This window comes from Gambusia affinis, linkage group LG20 (assembly GCF_019740435.1).
Source record: "Gambusia affinis linkage group LG20, SWU_Gaff_1.0, whole genome shotgun sequence".
Lineage (NCBI taxonomy): Eukaryota > Metazoa > Chordata > Actinopteri > Cyprinodontiformes > Poeciliidae > Gambusia > Gambusia affinis.
The window spans coordinates 21918841-21936875 of record NC_057887.1 but is presented as its reverse complement, the minus strand read 5'-3'; the positions used below and the strand labels follow the sequence as shown (position 1 = coordinate 21936875).

The 18035-nt window shown below is 40.5% G+C and overlaps 2 protein-coding genes across 3 annotated transcripts in view; both read left to right on the top strand.

Annotated features, from left to right (window-relative positions):
• capn15 (calpain 15) overlaps nt 1-608 on the top strand; it is a 55724-nt gene extending 55116 nt beyond the window's left edge. The window contains exon 12 of the mRNA XM_044103450.1: nt 283-608. Within this exon, the coding sequence (XP_043959385.1) occupies nt 283-460 (178 nt within the window). The 3' untranslated portion in view covers nt 461-608. The remainder of the gene's footprint in view (nt 1-282) is intronic.
• Nucleotides 609-5668: 5060 nt separating this feature from the next.
• Nucleotides 5669-17919, top strand: LOC122823629 (putative protein MSS51 homolog, mitochondrial). 2 transcript variants are annotated; one of them, XM_044103448.1, is made up of 7 exons: nt 5669-5951; nt 8588-8755; nt 9518-9667; nt 10984-11108; nt 12008-12571; nt 16189-16282; nt 16441-17919. In XM_044103448.1, the coding sequence occupies exons 2-7, from the start codon at nt 8598-8600 to the stop codon at nt 16649-16651; spliced, it is 1302 nt and encodes a 433-aa protein (XP_043959383.1). In that variant the 5' UTR covers nt 5669-5951; nt 8588-8597; the 3' UTR covers nt 16652-17919. The 2 variants fall into 2 exon arrangements, with proteins under 2 accessions (XP_043959383.1, XP_043959382.1); XM_044103447.1 differs by having other exon boundaries at nt 5672-5878.
• Nucleotides 17920-18035: the final 116 nt, after the last annotated feature.

The window sequence follows — 18035 nt, the reverse complement described above, 5'->3', positions numbered from 1 at the left end:
ACAGTTTTTTAAAGCTGTTTTATATTTGTTCTTTTGTTTGAGCTCCTCATTTAACCCATTCCATAAATCTATCCCATTTACTGATAAACAAAAACTCTTTTTTTGTAGTTCTAATACATTTTAATTCTTATTTTCTTAAATGACCACATTGTCCAGCTCTACATTAACTCACGCCCTCATCTTATCCCAGAAAGTTAATCAGATCTCCATTATATTTCATGTAACTCTATAAACCTGTATGAAGCTCAGATTGAAAGCTCTGCTCTCTGTCTCCCCCTGCAGGCAGGTGCTGGTGGTACTCTCCCAGTTGGAGGGAAACGCAGGCTTCTCCATCACCCATCGCCTCGCCCACCGGAAGGCGGCGCAGGCCTCCCTGGGCGACTGGACTCCCACCAAGGCCACCCACAGCCCCCACCTCACCCCTGACATTGATGGGCTGCACAGGCCCAGGCCTCTATGACCCCTGCCCTCTTCACTCCCCACCCATAGACTTTAACCCAACGACCTGTCGGACCACTGAAAAAAATCAAGCAATGGTAGAAAAGAGCTGTGGGGAGCCATGAGTTGCAGAGGAAGGCGAGTTTTCTGGTTTTGGAAGTGCGTATGAATGTGAAGTCTACAGAGCGTTTCTGGATCTCAAGATTATTTTTTTTTAGCCATGTGGAAGTGCCATTTCAGGATGAGAAGAGGGGAAATGGGCCTCAACAAGATCCAGACTGAGACCCCATGGGAAGCTAGTTCAAGCTAAACCACTGAGCCATGGTTCCGCCCACACTCAGTTACTCACTTCCTCCACACGTCGTCCTCAACAGGATGCTCACCTGTCCTCTGTGTGGTACATTATGAGCCAAACCAGCTGGGTTTACAGCGTAATTAATGTTTATTTTATATTTAGTCTTACTTGTTTTGTAGTCTGACCTTCACCACCTTTTCCATTAAGGTTGCAGATGAAGCCATCACTCACCCTGTGCAGTCTGTCCCCACTCAGAGTAGCTCAGGACCAAACTTTGTTTCTGCCATCATGTAAGTGTTTTGTAGCGGGCTGTCAGAAAGCTGGATTTAGTGTCCATCTTTTTTCTCTGCTGTGATTCTGGGATCTTCCGTCTTTTAAAAATGCTGAATCGGGAAGGAAATCTTTGCTTAGATTAGACAACACACACCTCCTGTCTGATATATTTTCTTCCTGAAAGGAATAGTTCAGAGTTTTTAAAGTGGGTTTTTTAGATATCTCTTGGTGTTTTTCTGGATCTGTATGGTAAATCTGGTGGCTAAAAATGGACGTCTGCCATTATAAACCTCTCTAGGTTTTCAGAACCCTATAATTATTCGCACAAGAAATTGATGTTGGAGGTGGTGCGTCACCAATAGTCTTCCTGTGTGAAACTCATTCTGAGAGCAAAAAGTGAAGCAAATGAATCAAATAGCTTTAACATCTAGAAAAGCTCAGATCAAAATTTATTGTTGAATCTTTGCACTGCAAAAACAAATTCAAGTATTTTTGTCTAGTTTCTAGTGCAAATATCTTAGTAAACTTGCAATATGACAAAAATAACTTACAAGGACATTTTCAACAAGATAAAGCAGCTTGGTTTAAGTCAGTAATGCTTTATGATTGATTAAAAAAGTACTAGCTCCAGTAGCATTACCATCTCGTTGTAAACAATCGATTTTCATTCCCACTAGTGGTGCTGAAACAAAGTGATTCTCTAATTCCTAGTCCTGAAAATTCTGAATTGATTCAAAATGCTATTTTAATCTGCTTAAATTTGTGCAAAATTATAGTTTGAATATTTGCTATTTTTTATTTAAGAAAAAGCCATGCAGCTAAGCTGAAAGCTGGCAATTAGTGATGAAATTTGATACAATATGGAACCTTTTAAAATAGATTTACATAAATGTGCTTACACTGTCTTTTCCTCATTTGTCACAAAATTTAAACAGAACCTCTAAAATAGAAAAATTGGTTTCTGAATTAAAAAAATTTTCTGAATTGAATCGTGACCCAAAAATTGGAATCACATGAAATCGCTAGCAATGAAAGATTTGCATCTCTAATTCCCACCCTGTTTCACTCAGGAAGATTGTTGGTGATGCACTGCCTCCAGCTTCCATTTCCTGTGTAAATCATTGCAGATGTGACAGCAACTAGAGGTACATAAAATATGAACTTTTAGTTCATCATAGCATCATAAGATGCTATGATGTTCTGGATTTGGGTGTGTGATATAGTAGAAGTCTGTTTTGTTAGCCTCAGATGTTTATGCTAAATAAAGAAGCCATGAATTATGTCTGCAGGTGGAAAATCCTGGACTATCCCTTTAAGAGTACCATTTATATCTTTGCTTATAAACTTCTTGTTTACGAGGTAACGTCTCGTTTTAACATCATGTTGCACTCGAGGTGAAGGTCAGCTTTTATCCATTGTTTGTCAACATGTCACTTTAAGTTTTAATGTAGCTTTAGAGCACTAAGGAGCTCCACCTGCTACTAGGGGGCGCTCTAACGGACGTCTGGGTTTATTTCAGGAGGTCAGGGTCTTCTCAGGCATCTTCTCCGACAGAAAGTCAGCAACACGACGTTTGGAGACGGCAAAAAAACAAAAACAAACAAACCCAGAGCTGTTTTCATTTCTGCTGTACTCTCACATCTGCAGTCAAAACCATCTCTCCTCCTGATTGCGTCCCCGTCGCCGTGGCAACACGGCAGCTTCATCAGAGAAACGGGACAGACGAATGCAGTTCTAAAGTTGAAGAGAAGAACGGCGAACTTTTTTAATTAAGTTTTTGTCTTACATTTACTTTGTGTAATGGAGGAAACACTTGAAAGCTGGTGAGCAAATTTCCTGATGCGTTCATAATTAGTGATTAGTTGTTGTACTACTGGGCGCTCAAACTTTAAATCCTTAACATATTTACTGAGACGAAGAAGAGTTTGTTGTCTTCTTCATGGTTTCGGGGGTTTCTTCCTGTCTTTCATCTTTCTGTCTGTCGGGTTTGAGACCGTCTGTGTGGCCACAGTTGTGCAGCTGTGAGTTTACTGTCTAATTTATTCACACAAGTGATTTGCAGGCATGTTTTCCAATGAACGTAGTTGATTAGCTGAGCTCATGAATGATGGAGAGTTGGGATGAAAGATTCAAAAGAAATGAACAAACACTGCAAAGACGAGGCACCTCAAACTTTTAATGACATCAGATTCACTCTTCTTTTATGTCCTCTTTTCTGTTTCTGTCATCTTCTGTTGAGTTGTGTTGGAGGCGCCCCCTGCTGGTGAAAATAAGTGGTTGGTCCAGCCAACTTAATGCCTTTTCTCTCCTCATTTTTTTCCTCCTTGTAAATTGTACAGACTGCAAAATTACAAAACTTGACATATTTGAAAATAATAAGAGAAAAAAATGAGCTGATCCTTTTAAACTTGTAAAATCTTTACAGTGTGATAGTAGAGCTGAACAGAAAAAAATAACCTGATATGAAAAAAACACAAATGCTGACGAATGTGATATATATTTTAATGATTTTTTTTCGGGGGGAGTGGGTTGGATTATGAACAGCTGTATAAATCTGTATGTTTAATTTTCAATCTCAGGTTCCGATGGACCAAATAAAAACATTTTTTGTAATTAAAAACGAGTGTTGGTGTTTCCTTCCATCCATTCATTTTCTAACATCCTTGTCTATAATGGGGTCAGGAGGGTTGCTGGTTCCTCTCCAGCTCCGGGCGAGAGGCGGGGTCACCTGGACAGGTCGCCAGGGCAACACAGAGACACACAACCATTCACAGACACACTCACACCTAGGGAGAATTTAGAGAAACCAATTAACCTGACAGTGGGAGGAAGCCGGAGAACCCGGAGAGAACCCACCATGCACAGGGAGAACATGCAAACTCCATGCAGAAATCTCTGCAGGCCGGGAATCGAACCCAGGACCGTCTTGCTGCAAGGCAACAGCTCTACCAACTGCGCCACTGTGCAGCCTGTGTTTCACTGTGTTAAATGAACACAGGATGTCTTTTATAAATGAAAATCTACTTGTTGCTCCAAAGTCAAATACGGTGCAACAAGCAGTGACGTGCGGTCAGGTGAGGCAGTGCCTCACCTGCCATCATGGAAAGGAAGAAAATATATAATCATAAAGTAATTTAAATTGTTATATTCATCCAGTGGTTTGTACTAAAAAATATTTATTTTTCATGTAGCTTCACCAATTTCGATTTTTATTTGTTCAAAATCGCTGAATTTTCTTATTTTCCCATTCAAATGCTTGGAAGCGATGCGGTGAGGCAGCAGCTCTGACTCAACTTGGATTGCGCAACCCCTGGCTCTGCGCTGGCTGCTAAGCGGAGAGAGCATGTTGCTGTACGGCGTCAATAAAATGGTTTAAACACATTTAATATGTGAACTTATTTCCAATAATTTAGCTTATGTATATAATGTACAGTGCTTTTTGTCACCAACTGTGTTTGTGTAACGTGTTTCGTAATGAGCGATTATAAACGGCAGAGAACAGGTTCGAGGTGAGGCAGGCAGTTCTCTTGCCTCATGGCAGGGGGCGCTCAAGATCCCAGACGTTCGTCTTGTTCACTCCTCAACTGCCGAGTAAGTGACAGCGAGCTAGGCTAAACGATTCGGGAAGCAAGTCAAGTGCAGCGATAGATTATAATAGAGATAGTGATTTTTTTCCTCTCGCTTATCCCGACTTTCGACATGGATGACTACATTACAACACTAAAAAAGTTTTCTCAAGTGGACTTTCAATCGAAGCTGGAGATAATATGTGTGTTTTGTGAGCTACAGTTTGTATGTGTAAGGATGCAGAAGTGAAACATAACCTGTAAACTGCTGTCAATCTATGCATCTATTTGCAAATCTGATTCTGATGACGTCAGTGCCTCACCAGCTATGAACCTCACCGCACGTCACTGGCAACAAGTATTTGTTGCCACCTTTCAGAAATATCCTGATTTCTGAAAGGTGGCAACCTTGGCCCAAAGAGACCCAATTCCGATTTTTATTTTTTGGCTTAGTGCGACCTATATCTGATCTTTGTATGACAGTCTAAATGACACAAGTCAAATTTTTTACAAAGTTGGATATCCGATATTTGGGACATGAAACCGAACGGCCCAGTCCTGAACATCATTCACACTCGACAAACGTCACTGTTTTGCGTCCTGATAGACACAGACGGGAATAAAAACAATCATGAGGGACAATGACGAGGATGTTAATGTTCTGGCTCCGATCGGACAACAACTTCAAGGCCGCAATTTATGCTCCACCGTTAGCATCCATGTTTACTTCTGCAAACACTGAGCTCTACTTCTGTTTACAAAGAAGAAAACATTGAGATCGCTCTCTAAGTGTGACGTTATTGCGCCCCCTACTGCTCATGCGGGACATCTTCAGGTCGCTTGAAGTTCACACTGGAGATCACATGCAAGTCGCATTTATTTTGGTGCGACTTGCAAATCCGATTTGACAAAAAAATCGGAATTGGGTCACTTCCGGCTGCAGTGTGAACTCAGCCTACGTCATCTGTTTTCTCTTTGGACTTCCAGGAATGTTTCCCCAGATAGTTCTGAGAACTTCTTTCTATCTTTGTTTCTTTCTCTCTCTCTCTCTTCTTTGTCTCCCACCTTCATCCAAAGCAAGCCCTCCTCCTTCTCCTCCTCTTCCTCACTTCAACACAGCAGACACCCACTTGACCTCAGATGACAGCAGAGCTGCAGCCCACGCTTCTCCCACTCCTGGTGGGTAAAGTCTTCCAGATCCCTGCAGACACACACCAGCAGGACGTCCCTTTCTCCTGCAGACTGCACCAACGTCAGAGAGGAGCCGGACTCACCTGGAAGGATCTCGGCTCGTGGTGAACAGAAGGTTTGACGCTGTACAGCTCTCCGTCTCTGTCTGCTCTCTGTCGCCCATCCTTCATGTTGAACTGACAGGTCAGGTGAGAATGTGATAATGCAGCAAGCAGCTTGTCAAAAGGAAGGGATCTGTGTGCTGGGAGGAAAAACTTGGGTCAGTTTCTTCTCAAATATTCACTGGTTTAATTTTTTTCTTTTGACTAATGGGGCTTGCACTGCAAAAACACAAAATCTCACAGAGTATTTTTGGTCTAAGTGATTACATAATATTGATGAAAAAGTTCCAGTTTTACATGAAATAATATAAATGTCTTCCACTGGAAAAACCTTTTCATCAATATTACTGCATTTAAATCAACTTTCTATATGTTGTTGAAAAGTTACTGTTAAGGTACTTTTGTCTTATTTGAAGTGTACTAAGATATTCACAGATATAGCTGAAAAAAATACTTGGTAAGATTTTGTGTTTTTGCAGTGCGAGTCTTTAAAGTTGGTCCTGAGGTATCCAAGATCAAAAGAAGACAGTTTTTATGATAAAACAAGTTTTAAATAATAACACCACAAAAACACAAAATCTTACTCATCTTAGTGTTTTGTCTAGTTTCTAAATATTTACTTAATGTTGATGAAAAAGTTCCAGTTTTAGGTGAAATGGAATTCCACTGGTAGATTATTTAACTTAAAATTAACACTTTTTCATCAATATTAAGAAATTTTTGACTTTAAAGAAGCTCCCATATTTTGCTAAAAAGTCACCTGCAAGTTAGTTTTGTCTTATTTCAAATGTTCTACTTCCATGAAAATACTTGATAAGATTTTGCGTTTTTGCAGTGAATATAGTTTTAATTGTTGCTCTTATTGGTAATTTTTTTATGATTTCACCAAATCTTAATGTTTCTCTGGATTTCTTGGAAGGACGACCTCTGCCACGTGACTGCATGTCAAAAAATATCACTGGAAGCCATTCATTTGGACGATGATGATTTTCTATCCTCAGCATCATGAAACCTGAGAGGAGATGGCAGTAGGTGGGGCTGCTTTTAAAAAATATGAGCATAAGGTTTCAGACATGCAGAGATTAAATGCGTGTGCCTGGGAAATTTCTGCAGGCCGAGTTTATTAATAGATGTTTTTCTGCTCGGCTGAAATCTTATACTTGGTAATTTAAGAAACAGGCATTTTAAGTTTCAGGCTAAATGAGCAAATGTGCAGAATATCAGGAGTAGGTGGAGTAGAGAGCATTAACTTTCAACTTTTGACCTTCTAACTCCAAATAATTGTAATGTATTTTATTTGAAAATCCTGAATAAATATCATCTGGTGTGATATACTTTCAGAATGCCAGGAAATAGAATCTCCCTGACATGAAATAGGCTAAAAGATCTCAGAAAAAATTCACGACTAGATGAGAAACAACATTATTTTCTCTTTTTAGGGAAAAAAAGAGGAAATGTGAGCTTTCAGAACATGCAGCTGAAGTTGCAGAATCATACGTGAGATATCTGTAGATATGGAGGCTTTTCCCCTGAATCTGAATGAAAACATTCAAAGCTCTAAACTCTTTAAAAAGCCATTTTGACCTCTCATAATTCATAACTTATTACTGCCTCCATAATTAGATCAGAGGCCGACGACTGGAGGGCCGACTTCAACTCCCTCCCAACTTCATGACCTTTCAGGCGACCTTATGGGATGGAGAACATGTGAAGGTCACGCAGTGAGGATGTCGTCTAAACCAGAAATTTTTTTGATTCTTTGGGATCGGTGCACAGAGCTGTTCATGTTTTATATACACTGTAAAACATTTGAAAATGAAAATCCGCCTGCTGCCTGGAAAATGAAATTTAAGTCAACAAGAAAATAGTTTTGGTTTTAACTCAGAAATTAAAGTTCATGAAGTTGATTTAACAAGAGACAAGTTGTCTAAACATTGGTTTTTAAGTTCGTTAATCTTGAATTGTGAGTTTTAACTTAATGCTGCAATTTAAATTAAATAATTATTTCACAATATGCAATAAAAAACTCTGCCATCACCCAGTTAAAGAGACACATTTCTCTATTATTTTAGTCACAATATCAAGTTAAAATAACGTATTTTACTGTAGAATAATTTAACTTCTTGTTTCAAATCACATGAACCAAATTTCTGATCTGATGATGAATTTTATTGAACATCTGAATGAATTGAGCTCAGAAACATTCAGTGTGATCAGGACATTATCCTCAATCTTTGCAAACTGTCAGCTGCATTAAAATAAACATTTGCCTTAATAACACCAGAGTCACATCAAAGTAACGCTCTTCATCTCAGGATACAAAAACACGCCGCTAAGCATTCTGGGAAATAGTTCCCACTCCTGTCTTTTTCTTCTTTCAGTTTTTTAAGTGTTAACCTAAAATCTCTGTTTATTCAACTCTTAATAAAAAGTTAACACAACTTATCTTTAACAAACTCAAACATTTAGGTTCAAAATCTAAAACTCACTAAATTTATTTGACTTAAAGAGAAGAAGACAGTAGACAGAACTGAATGCGGCTCAGATGTTTTACAGTGTGGATCCAGTCAAATTAAAATGATCTTTTGTTTAATAAAGTTTGTTTCAGCAGAGTTTTCTCACATCTTACCCAGTAGAACCCAGTTAGAGGCTGAGGAAGGACAGCTGGACAGTAATCCTAAAAATAAAACTTATATCAATGTTTTGATCCTTTTTATCCCCAGTGGACCCAACATGGCATCCCAGAGCCCAGTGCTCCCACAGTCCTTCTCTCCGAGGATGGACAGCGTCTTCTCTGACCAGTCAGGCTTCTATTCACTCGACTCCAATGTTCCTGGACTCTCTAAGGTGATTCTCAACCAGCTCAGCATGAGGGACTACGGAGAATACAGGTAAAACCTGAGAGGAAGCGACTGCAGCATCTCCTTTTACTTCGTCTTCAATTCCTCACACTGCAAAAACACAAAGTCTCACCACGTCATTTTGGTCCAGTTCCTACTGCAAATATCTTAGTACACTTAAAATAATCCACCTTCCAGTGATATTTTTTGACATGCGGTCACTGCGCGTGTGTCCGTGTCAGAGGTCGTCCATCCAAGAAACCCAGAGAAACATTAATATCTGGTGAAAACATCAAGAATTACCAATAAGAGCAACATTTAAAATTATATTTGCTGCAAAAACACAACATTTTACTAAATGTTTCAGTGCAAACATCTCAGTACACTTGAGATCAGACAAAACTAACTTACAAGTAACTTTTCAGCAAGAGATAGGAGCTTGTTTTAAGTAAATAATTCTGTCATATTGGTGAAAAAGTTCTAGTTCCAGTGGCGCTGTTACCTAGCAACCCCAGCCAAGCCCGGCCCGTAACCTAGCAACCCATTTCTAGTTCCAATGGCAGATTATTTAACTTATAACAAGACATTTTTCCCATGTTATAAGTAAAATAATCTGCCAGTGGAACTTGAACTGGGTTGCAGTTCAACAAACTCCAATGTTTTGCTCAAGAGTTACTAGTAAGTTAGTTTTGTCTGATCTCAAGTGTACCAAGATATTTACACTGAAAACTAGATAAAAAACTTGGTATAATTGAGTTTTTTTGTTTTGTTTTTTTGCAGTGTAGGAGATGATAATTGTCTGATTTCCATCAGGGCTGCTGTGGAGGGAAAGACTAAAGGACTCCGGTTCCGCAACTACAAGGAGATGTTCCAGAAGATGGAGGAAACCTTCAAGTTCTGCGCCAGCTGCAACAAACTCCCGGAGCGTCTCGCCGAGGGACAGACCCTGAAGCGCTGTGTGAAGTGAGTGCAAAGCCCTGAATGTCATCGCAGAGTAGGATGTTGTTGTGTTGCAGCTCAACAGCTGTCATGTGTGAAGTATTACCAGCTGCCGTTGCATCAGCCGCACAATGAGCGAACGCTGCAGAGGTGGACAGTGGCCAGGTGCAAATATAGCAAAGTTCCTGAACTGATTCATCTCTCTGCCATTCTGCACTCAGATGAGCTGAATGCATTTAAAATATCAAATCATGAAGGTAGAAAGAACAGCAAGTAAACATGATAGATGACTGTCTGTCGGTGCTTCAGGAGGATTGTGTCTTATTTCTGCCTCTTCTCTGATACATAATCGAGTTTCGGCTGCCCTCGACTCACATTAAACTTAATGTTAGCTGAAGCCATTTAGAGAAGCATCTACAGTTTAGGAGGAGCTAATAAAAGCTGCTATGTGGAGCCGTCGGTGCCTCTGGGGTGAGACCTGCGACCCACAAGCCAGCAGTTCATGTCTCTGATTCTGTTTTTCTATATTTAGAACCAAGAAAGTGACTAAACAGGCTTTCAGTCGGCAACAGCGTTTCTTTTCCGTTACCTTCATCATCCTTTAGTTACAAAGAGAGATGGCAGAGAAACCAGAAAGTAAGAGTAGCAAAACTGCAACATGTTTTTACTCAACTAACAGTAAAACGTAGCTGTCCAAGAAATTACTTTAGCGTGTAAAAAGGTATTTTGTAAGAAGTCTACTCTAGTGCTGAATGACTGATCAAATTATCATTCATTTAATATTTAAAAGTTATATCATCAGACAGACCAAATTATAAAGTTAAATGGGAATTTTGGTATTTTAAGGTTAAAAATGACAGTAATTCATATAAGTAACAGAAAATAACAAAAAAAAATCCAAATTGGTTTCTTTGCAACAAAAAAACATTCAATCCGACTACAATAAAAAAAATACTTCTAGAAGTAATTTATTTTAAAAAAGTTACTCAAGTAAACGTGAGTAAATGTAACTAGTTACTACCCAACTCTGGCTACAAGTAATCCTCCAACGAATGACAAAGACGAATATGAGAAAAAAAATATGCTTCTTTAAACAGGTTTTAAATAAAACCTTTCTTTGATAAACAGATTTCAGTCTGATCAGTTCTGCCTGTTTTGAGATGTTTTAGGGCCTCTGTCTCTTTAAATCCAAGTATGCTTCTGCTGGCCACGCCCCCCAACCCAACGTTTACACACGTCAAAATGGCTGCAATCAGATATGCAATTATACATCTTTAAAAAGCTCTAGAAGTTATGAGTGTTTCCTGGTGTTTGTTGTTTCATTGCATCCTTCCTCCCAGGTGTTTGAATGTGTACTACTGCACAAAGGACTGTCAGAAAACAGACTGGCCTCTTCACAAGAAGGTCTGCAAAATCCTGCGATTGGTGGCCATCGACCGGTTGGTGGAGTGGCTGATGTTCACTGGTAACAACTATATTGAAAACAGTAACATTTTAAATCATTTGTAAGTATTTTTTGTACGGTGGATCCTCCTGAATGGCTGAGATCTGCAGAAGTTTCGTTTTTGAGCATAGCATGCCACACACACCCAGATCTGCAGCTGGGCTGAATGCATCTTAACATAGGGTGACCAAACGTCCGTATTTCCCGGGACATGTCCGTATTTCACGTCCTGTCCCGGGCGTCCCGGGTTTTTTTTAGAAAGTGAGGAAATGTCCTGTTTTTTTTAAATTACCTTCATTGGACCATTAAATTTACGGGCACTAGGGCCCTGCTCACGGCGCTGCGTGTGACGTAATCCCTGAGCCGCGTCAGTGCGGGCAGCCCTGTTCTTAATCAGAAGATGGATAGCGTGGCTGTCAGTTCGCCAACAACATGCCAAAGCGATATCATGTTATTGTAGAATTACGTAGGCCTGCTTTATGCTCTAAACCAGGGGTGGGCAATCCTGGTCCTCGATGGCCGGTGTCCTGCAGCTCTTAGGGTCTCCCTGGTCCAACACACCTGAATCCAACAGCTGAATCACCTCCTCAGTGCAGTCAGGTTCTCCAGAGTCCTGCTAATGACCTCACTATTTGACTCAGGTGTGTTGAAGTAGAGATAACATCTAAAAGTTGCAGGACACCGGCCCTTGAGGACCAGGATTGCCCACCCCTGCTCTAAACAGTTCATAATTTGTCATTTCTTTGTAAATACTGGAACTACTTTCCATAGAAAAATCTATGAATAGGTGAATTAGCAAATAGGCAGGGGTCCCCTGTATTTTCTTCTTTCTGCTACTTCACACCAAGTAACTAAACCTACCATCAGGATCAACTCAGACCACAAAACTTTTCATGAATCACCCTGTCTTGTCTTTCCAGGAGATCTTCCATTCCCAACTGAGCAATGGTCCAAAGCACCGGCAGATGTGAAGGGTTGGGACGACTGGCTTCCCATGCAGGAGGGCCTCACCCAAAGTCTGGACAGAATCCTGTCCAGTGCCAACATGGCAGCTCTGTGGAAGAACGCCGGCAGGACCCGACCAGACGATGACGACCTGAGACAGTCCTTATGGAGGATTCAGAGCGAGTTCCTCTCTCGGGTTCTGACCGTTGGAAGGGCGATTCAACAGTTTGGACTGGACCCGTATCTGAAGCCGCTCACCGTTCACATCGTAGGGGCCTCCCACAATGAGACTATGGGAGCCAGACTGACTGACTATGACGAGCTGAGCCACATGTTTCCTGGACACCAGGGCATTGAGATAGTGATGGTGGGCCCTGAGGTGGTGGACGGCCGCATCGTGAGACCTCCGCTCAGAGCATTCGGCCCCAAGGACAAGGTGTACATCAGTGCCTATAAGGGCCTCTACCATCAGTTCTGGGAGGATGTGGTGGAGAAAGGGGAAGCGTCCAGGCCAGACGTTGTAGTCGGATTCCACCCAGGTATGCACTTAAATTTATCTACGAAACAGAAACAAGGACGTGCAGGGCATTCTGGGAAACTACAACTAAAACAAACACCAGAGTCTAGATCGGGGGGGGGCCCTCCTGGTCCTGGAGGGTCGCTGTCCTGCAAGAGTCTCCCTGGTCCAACACACCTGAATCCAACAGCTGCAGTGCAGTCAGGTTCTCCAGAGTCCTGCTAATGACCTCATTTTTTGGCTCAGGTGTGTTGAAGTAGAGATGCATCTAAACGTTGCAGGACACCGGCCCTCCAGGACCAGGACTGCCCACCCCTAGTCTAACGCCAGATGGAGAAATGGCTCTTGGTCTTCAGCCAAGAACAAACAAGAAATCCTTCAACCACTAAAATCTGACGCCACTCCATTTTTATTTACATTTTGTGAAGAAGGAAGTTGTGCTCAGTATCTTCAGAGGTTTTTGGGTCGTTTCCTTCAGTAGTTCTTGGTGCAGCGCCACCACAGGTGAAGGGGAGAACTGTTTTTTTTTTTTTTTTAAGTGCAGAGTAAAAGTGAAACTTAGCAACTGAAAATGTGACAAATGTTGCAACTTTGATCCCCGATGGAATCGAGTGAAAACACCTTCAGAGTAAGTGGATTATTTCTACCTCCTGTATCCACATGCCAGGATGAATATCAGAGTTTAGACAGTAAAGTAAAAGATTTGTGTTTTGATTCAGGTCGTCTCCAAAACAAGAAACCGGAGCAGTGCTGGGTACATGGTAGATGATCCCCCAAACTCCCGCTTGCCAAAAAGATGCAACCGTACCATGACTTCCTGTCCATAACTGTGTGTTGAGAAGAAAACTACAGAGTCTGAGGAAGACATTAAAGCCAACAGTTTTAAATCAGCCTGTAAAGTTATACAGAGGACTAGGATTCAGGCAGCCATCTTGATTTCCCTTTGGTCCGACATGCATAATTCTTTACTTGAAGTAAACAGAAGCATTGAAAAACGTCCAGCTGACTGGATGTGGCCTCTTCATTGGGCCAGGCTGTTGGAGGGGATTCAGATGATTTATGGCAGCAGCTGGGGAACAGTTTGGCTGGCAGCCACTAGACTCAACATATAAAATAAACCACTGTGGCTGTGGGTAGAGTAGGCGTCTTGCGATCGGAAGGTTGTAGGTTCAATTCCTGCTACATGTTGAAGTGCCTCAGGGCTTAACTTAACCCCAAGTTGCCAACCGATCGGCGTATAAATGTGTGGGTGAATGTGACTCCAGTGTAAAGCGCTTTGAGTTGTCAAAATAACTGGAAAAGTGCTATATAAGTTCAGTCCATTTACCGTTTTGGCTCGTCAGGTTCAAAGGTCATGTTGTTGGTCAGTTTGATGGACTGTCAAAGTAATCCTCATAATATCAGGAGAATAATCTCCTACAAGAATAAAGTCTAAATAATACAACTTCTTAAAATTGAAATATTACGACTTTATTCTTGCATATTTCGGATTTATTCTCATTTGTCTTTGATTTTGTAATTTCATGACTTATTCTCATCATTTCGTAACTTTATTCTCATACAACTTTATTACTATATTATGACTATATCATACTTTTATTACTTCATTTTCAAAATATGAGGACTTAATTCTTGTATTATTTTGACTTTATTTTTGTACTTTTATAACTTTATTCCCATAGCATTATGACTTTATTCTCAGAATTTTATTACTTTGTTCTTGAAATATTTTGACTTTATTCTCGTATTATTTTCATAAAATGTGTTTGTTTATTTTTTCATGTTGGGGCTCTAATACTCTGTCATAAGGAAAGGACTGTGAAGAAAAATGAATCTATTGGTGCACATAAAATAATCTTTATTCTCCACGAAACAAAAGAAAAATCTGTTATTATTACCAGGATTGCCATCAACCGTATGGCTGAAACTCTCAGCGGCGCCAGGCAGCGTTCCCAACCACTAAGAGCTTCTCTTTGTCACCTTTTCTCCCTGATATCTAAACCTCTAAACACTTAATCGCTGTTTAATTTTTCAGAATGATTAGAAGTGTAGCCTCTGGCATCGTAATACCTCGCTGTGCATTATTCACGTCCAAATCCCCCGGCCGGTGATACCATCTGTGTTTCAGTACCGGCTCCTCGCCTCCCTCCATTCATGTTCTTCTCTCCTTGACGACACGGTAACATGAGACTTTATTTCTCTCTGTTGTGGATTCCCGCTCGCCTGTTGTTCATTTGGTGTTTGTCTCTGAAGGACGTTTAAGCCGACGGATTTGCGGCCGTGGAGTTCGGTAATCTGGTTGAAGGGCAAAGTTTTTATCGCTCTGCATCCTGCGGCTTGAAAAACATGCAGCTGGTGTAAACCAGATTCTGGAGGACTTGACATCTGTCTGTTATCCCGCAGGATTATAAACCCAAACCATCGCGAACGTAGCGTCTCAGCCACAGTGAACCGTCATTTGGACGTTTTTCATGTCTTTGTGAAGTTGGTGAATAACGTCAGCTTGTTCTGGATAAATAGGCCGGTCTCTTTTTCTGGCTGATGAATTGTCCCAGAAGTCATGATAAATGATAATAATGTTGTTTTGAGACCATTTTCAAACAAGAACACATTCTTACAGATCAATCAACTTTAAATGCTGACGAACATTTAACATTGGAACTGGAAGACATTTTATAACTCCTAAATTAATAAACAAAACAGAAACAACAAATAAAATGAATCATGGAGTCTCTGTAAACAAAGGTGTCCTTCAAAATAAGAGCTGGTTGAGAATCACCACAATTATTACGTTTGTATTAATTTATCATGCAATTAATTGATTTATTGATTATTGTGATAGGTCTAGTTCTGAGAAAACCTGATAGGGAAATCCACAGAATATTTTGGGGAAAGTGCTGATGTCCTTTATTTGTTTTGCTTTAAAGCTAAAATAGCAAACATTTATCAAAAAAAATCTATTTTTTTAAATATTTGTTGAAGCGTTCTCCATTGGTATGAGATGAGTAATCTGTGAAAAAAAATCAAACTCCTCTGCCTTCTCCAAGTGCCAGCTATAAACAACCAATAAGAGCCAGGGGGCGTGTCTTAGCACTGTCAATCACCTCTGTGTGGTGCTTGTCATTCCCCTCAGGCTATTTAGCCACCGATGACGACAGACAAACGGTTTTTATGTAATAAGTTGTTTCTCTATTAGCACATTTAGTAGCTCCTACATGCGATTGATTGATAGCGCTAAGACCCGCCTCCTGGCTCTGATTGGTTCTTTCTGATCGGGAGCGCTGCTTTTCTTCAGAGGGCAATAAAACCTCATGCAGTAGACGGATGTTTTCACAGATTATCTGTGAATCAGTTACATTTACTTGATTAAAAAAATACTTTTAGTAATATTTTTACTTTTTAGTTAAATTGAGTAATTTTATTCTAAGTATCAGTATTTCTGGATTTTCCACTGAATGAGAAACAAACATGTTTTAACCAGAAATTCACCAGACAAACACACTCCTGCAGTTTTATATTGAAAGAGACTGATTGTTATTTTATACGTAAAAGATATGTCTTATAAATTCATATTTCTGTGGTTTCTAAAATATTTTTCATTATTATTATTATTTCTGTTCATTTTCGTTTTTACCTCAGGTTTCCACGCCAACCAGGGTTTGATCCAGGGCTGGCTGCCCTCCCTCCTGCTGCTCAGAGACTACAACATCCCGTCTTTCTTCACTATGTTCAGGTAAATCCTGTTTCTGGATCTTTTTCCATAATTTAAGAAATAATGCCAGAGAAAAACAAGCGTTTTAAGTGGTGAGATTCTGATTTCCTTCTCTAAAGCAGTTGATCCTAACCCAGCTGAATCAAGCACCTGCTTTCAGGAGATGTTTTGTTTTCCAGTGACACGGAGCTCCAGTATTCCCTGCAGATCCTGCTGGAGCTGGAGATGCACATCAGAGACAGCGGGCCCAGTCCGTTCAGCTCCCAGAAACCAGAGCAGGTCCAGGCCTGTCCTAACAAACCGCCGGTCTACTGCAACTCCCACTGCGTCTGCTTCCAGGGCCTCCTGCCCCAGGATGACCTCCAGGATGACCTCCAGGGTTCCTTTTAATGACTTTAATTCACAATTCCTGTTTTTACTAAAAGCATCTCAGAACGTGTTCATTATTAATTCCGCTGCCGTCATTATTCCTGTGTTTTTCAGTCTGTCTGCGAGCTTAGCGTTAGCTTTCCCCACTCACACCTGCCCTCCTGCTTCTTCCTGAACATTTTCACTCCTTTTTACCGGGCAGCAGCAGCAGCAGCAGCAGCAGCTAATCTGAACTCTTCCTCAATCTGTCCCTCCTCAAGTCTCTCTCATCATCCTCCTCCAACAATAATAAATCCCCTGTATCGCTAATTCTCCCTCCTTTGCTGCTCCTCAATCTGCTTCAGCGGTCAAAAATTGTGTGCTAAACTTATCAGTTAGTTTGACAATTTTTTTTTTAATGGGTTTACACGCTTTTTAGCATTTGTTATCATAGTTCTTGTGACCCACCCGGTCTCATATCCGCCCACTTTGCTCGGACTCCGGTTAGCTGAAATAACGCTATTTACCGGTAGGCTATATACATTTAGAGAGGAGGGGCGGGCCAAGGAGGACGGAGGAATTTCATTGGATAAACCCAATGTCCGTCAATAAAATCAACCAATGGACTGTCGCCGTTAATAAAGATTATATTTCATGTACTTTTTTTGTTAAATTATGATCAAAAAACTTTGTCCTCTCCTGGACAAAAAGTTCAAACTGAATGGAGCTTTTTTTTTTTTTTTTGCTGTTCAAATTGTCAACCCGCCACAGTGGCGGGTGCGTTGGTCCAATTTCCACGCCACTTCATACTTTTACCTGCAGTTGGCGGGTGATAATTTCCACCGCTGCTGATTTTCCTTGATGATGTGAGCAGCAGTTCCCCCTCTGCTGGCAGCCTGCGGTAATGCAGCTGCTGGATAAACGGCTCATTGCTCCACATTCATCATGAGGCCTAAATTATTTCTGTCATCGCTCGATGGGTCCCTGTGGTTCGCTCTGCAGTTACAACAATTACAAATCTCACAACAGCTGCGTGAAAATGGATCACATATTAATATAACTTCATCTGAAAGGATCAAATTACAATCACAGGTTTGGTAATCTCCACTAATGTACCTTTCATTATTATGCATTATTACTTAACTGCAGCAGCCAGCTGTTTTATTCTTTATTACTGACTAACTTTTAATTGCAGATGTAACTACACTCTTTCATCCAAATGACATTTTAAGTGTTTTAGGTTTTAAATGAAATGAAATGGAAAAATTGAAACATGAAAGTGGAAAATAAAGTATCTTATGTTACCTGTGGTGACTGTACACTGTAAAAGTCACTTTTACCAGGTTACAGGTTAAAGTCATTTTTCTGGTGAGCCTGCAGTGACATTTTTAGGAAATTATTTTAACATCAATATTAATAGCTTTTT

Excerpts from the sequence above, each read along its gene's own strand:
- LOC122823629 (XM_044103448.1), top strand. The coding sequence starts at position 8,598 with ATGGCATCCCAGAGCCCAGTGCTCCCACAGTCCTTCTCTCCGAGGATG. Across the intron at positions 9,668-10,983 it reads ACCCTGAAGCGCTGTGTGAA|GTGTTTGAATGTGTACTACT; the intron begins GTGAGTGCAAAG and ends CCTTCCTCCCAG. Across the intron at positions 16,283-16,440 it reads TCTTTCTTCACTATGTTCAG|TGACACGGAGCTCCAGTATT; the intron begins GTAAATCCTGTT and ends TTTGTTTTCCAG.